Genomic DNA, 3420 nt, shown 5'->3' with positions numbered 1-3420 from the left:
GTGCAAAGTATATAGTAAAGAACAGTCGATGGGTCCTACTAAATTGTAAGCTTTTTGATGCTAAGGAAAGTTGTTTTCAAGTCTATAAAATCATTCAAGGATCTTATTATGTATACTTGTGCTCAATAAATGCTTGTTAAATAAATGACTGCATGCATATGAAAAGAATTCATTTACATGCAACTTACAGGAACTCAAGTACATACCTTAAAGTGCAAAGTATATAGTAAAGAACAGTCGATGGGTAATACTATAAATTTTGTTTACAATAATAAATGAAAAGAAAGGTTTGCAACTAGCCACTTTGCTCTCTCAGTATAGCTGAGAAAAAAAGACCATAACACTAGACCTGTAAAACACATTTACTTCATGTGAGGTTTCTATAGCAAACAAGGTCTTTGTGACCTTTATACAGATGCCAAATAGGAAGTGTTTTTAAATGACTACTTTGCTTCCCCAACGTAGAACCCACGGGTCTTCATTTTAAGTTATAAAATTTGTATGTCATCATGCTATTCCTTCAGTATTCTGGGTTTTGACCCAGTCTCCCAAGTGACAAGTTATTCCAGGATGGTAATTGAGAATCTTAGGGAGGAGCCATTTTTCTTTCATTCCATTTTAAGGTAATACACTTATCGCTAAGGTGACCTGAAAGAGTACGTGAATCCCCTTTAAACATCAAACTTATTATAAGGGAGTAACAAGCCCCAGGGAGTTACAGAATCTACAGGGTATTCATTTTAGTTCTTAAACTTTCATTGCCTTTATTCTTGTGTTACTGCATAGCATCTTTTGCTCAATTGCTAGTATTTAGTTTTCATTTGTCATAATAACTGAACTCTGATATAACAATTGCATTGGTGAAAGCAGCAATAGTAATTATGAAGTTTAGTGAGACATCTAAAAAAATTTTAATCATATCTAGGAATATTCTTAAATGAAACTAATAAAGGTATTATTTGTTTTAGAAGACCTAAAGATTATAAATAAGTAAGCTTTTTTTTCCCCCAATATCATTTATTTTCACCTTCTGCTCTTTGACCTGATAGATGATAATGGCCCTTTCATGCCTATAATGGTACAAGTTGTTCATGGTCCATTGACCCAATTTAATCCAGATACAGACTAACCCATGAGTGCAGGAACCGCGGAATCCATAGAGTGTAGTTTCTTTCTTAAAAGCAATTGTGGCTGAACGTTTCCATACATCCTATATGAAGAGATATTCAGTCTTTGTATATTAGAGGAAATCATGCAATCATTGATGTGCCTTTTAACCATATAAAAAGAAAGCAAGAAGGACAAAATTATAGTGGTAAAATACCATATTGTAAAGTATACAAAAAAGCACCTAGAATTTTATGAAACAGTGATCCTTGAAATCAAATTTTAAGATTGATTCTGAACTGTTTTATGGCAAAGTTAAGAATACTTTTAGGATAACTAATTCTAGAACATGTTATTTTATAAAAATTGTTGGAAATTTCTCACTTAAATCGATGAAAAGTTAATACCACAATGATCACTATAGCAGAAACTGACAAACATTGTTGTTACGTTAATGAAGAAATGAAAGGATCCCTTATTTTAGTGTGTCAAAGTGTCCCAAGATGTATTTTCCTGACACTATAAGAACATGTTTCAGAGTCTGTAATGCCATTTTTACTAAACCTAAATATAGAGAATGCAGAATTGCAGAGCTACTGATACATGAGTTGCTGCAACTGTATAACGGGATAGAAAGTTGTGAGCGAGACATCAATTCTTCATTTATTATATAGGCAAAAGAAGATGATTCAGCAGGCTGTGTCATCATTTCAGATTGCGACGTACAGCCTTAGCTAAATCTGGTGGTGGTTTAGCCACAAGTATTCACAGAAAAAAGACTGAAAAAGAAGAGTCGGTGGTGGTTAATTTTTCCTGGTTATTTAATGATTCCTAGGGAGGGTTTTTTTGTTGTTTTTTTTTTAAACAATTGCATTTCTTTTGAAAGTTTTCCGTAGTCTGGTAAGGGAACTTGCAGAGAAAGCCCCTCTCTGTGCTTGGGGCAGACAAAGGAGAAACAAGAGAAGGTTACAAAGTCCTTGGTTTTGAGGCAGCAACTAAGGCCTTACAATTTCTTTTAATTTAAATTTGCTCAGCACGACAAAGCACCATAGTTTGGAGTATTGTTCCCTGAGCCTCAAGTCTATCTATACCCATCCACAATCAATTTCCAGCTCTTGGAATCTGTTCCTCTTTCATTTTCCCCTTTTCACTTGATGAAGTCCCTGTATACCCTCTGACTACCTTCAATCTGAGTTTGCTGAAACAAGAAACTGACAGTCACCTGTGATTCTTTTCTTTATCTAATTTCTTACATCCAATCCATCAGCCAGTCCTGGCAATTCCACTTCCAAATTATATCTTGAATCCATTTGCTTCTCTCCTTCACTGCCACTACCATACTCCAGACCACTATCATCTTTTCCTGCTCCTTTAAATAAGTAACCACTTGACATGCTCATACTCTTGTCTTGCTATTATCTATTCTTTACATAACAGCCACAGTGATTGAACAGCATATCTGTATAATCTGGTACAGTATAATCTGTACATGTTGCAGATTATACAGATATACAGTCTAATCATCATGGCTGTATCTATCTGCTATATATACAGAATAGTGTTTCTCCCCTGCTTGAAAGCCTTCAAAGGCCTATGAACTTCTTATTTCCTTGAAAGAAAATTCAAAATAATTTCCTTACCCTACGAGACTCATAATACTACCCTCTTCAACTGCATCTTCCTGCCCACTCCACCTCACCTACCACACTTCTGACACATTGGTCCCATTTCTGTTCCTCAAATAGCCCACGTCCCTTTCCCTGTTAGGGCCTTAGCATACGCTGTTGATTATGCTTGCCATGCCCTTTATACTGCTCTCCTTGTTCTTCAGTTTTAGTTTGAATATGATGTCCTCAAGGTGCCTTTCCCTGATCACCTTCTCTAAGTAGGTCACTCATCTGCTTATCACAACAAATTGTTTTCCAAAATATTTCACAAGTCATAATTATATATTCATCCATTTATTTGGTCTGTCTCCTCCACTGGATTCTAAGCCCCTTAAGGGTAGATGATACATCTGTTTCTCTTGTGACTTCTCACCTAGCCAGTGCCTAGCACACAGTTGGCACTCAATAAATATTTGTGAAATGAATGACTGAAACAATAGCATTATTTCTTTTTCTTCAGAATTCTTTTCTGGACAGACTGGGATGCCAATTTTCCTCGCATCGAATCTGCCTCTATGAGTGGTGCTGGAAGAAGGACCATCTACAAAGACATGAAATCTGGGGCTTGGCCTAATGGACTAACTGTGGACCACTTTGAGAAAAGGATAGTTTGGACAGATGCCAGGTTTAAAAAATTATGTCTTTC

The 3420-nt window shown here is 35.9% G+C and overlaps 1 protein-coding gene across 1 annotated transcript in view; it reads left to right on the top strand.

Annotated features, from left to right (window-relative positions):
* Positions 1 to 3420, top strand: part of LOC105815226 (low-density lipoprotein receptor-related protein 1B-like) — a 161243-nt gene that overhangs the window by 143400 nt on the left and 14423 nt on the right. Inside the window, exon 6 of the mRNA XM_012650373.1 lies at positions 3235 to 3413. Within this exon, the coding sequence (XP_012505827.1) occupies positions 3235 to 3413 (179 nt within the window). The remainder of the gene's footprint in view (positions 1 to 3234; positions 3414 to 3420) is intronic.

This window comes from Propithecus coquereli, unplaced genomic scaffold, assembly GCF_000956105.1.
Source record: "Propithecus coquereli isolate 6110/MARCELLA unplaced genomic scaffold, Pcoq_1.0 Scaffold320, whole genome shotgun sequence".
Classification (NCBI taxonomy): Eukaryota; Metazoa; Chordata; class Mammalia; order Primates; family Indriidae; genus Propithecus; species Propithecus coquereli.
The sequence above is the reverse complement of the archived record's forward strand: the minus strand, read 5'-3'. Positions and strand labels throughout refer to the sequence as shown.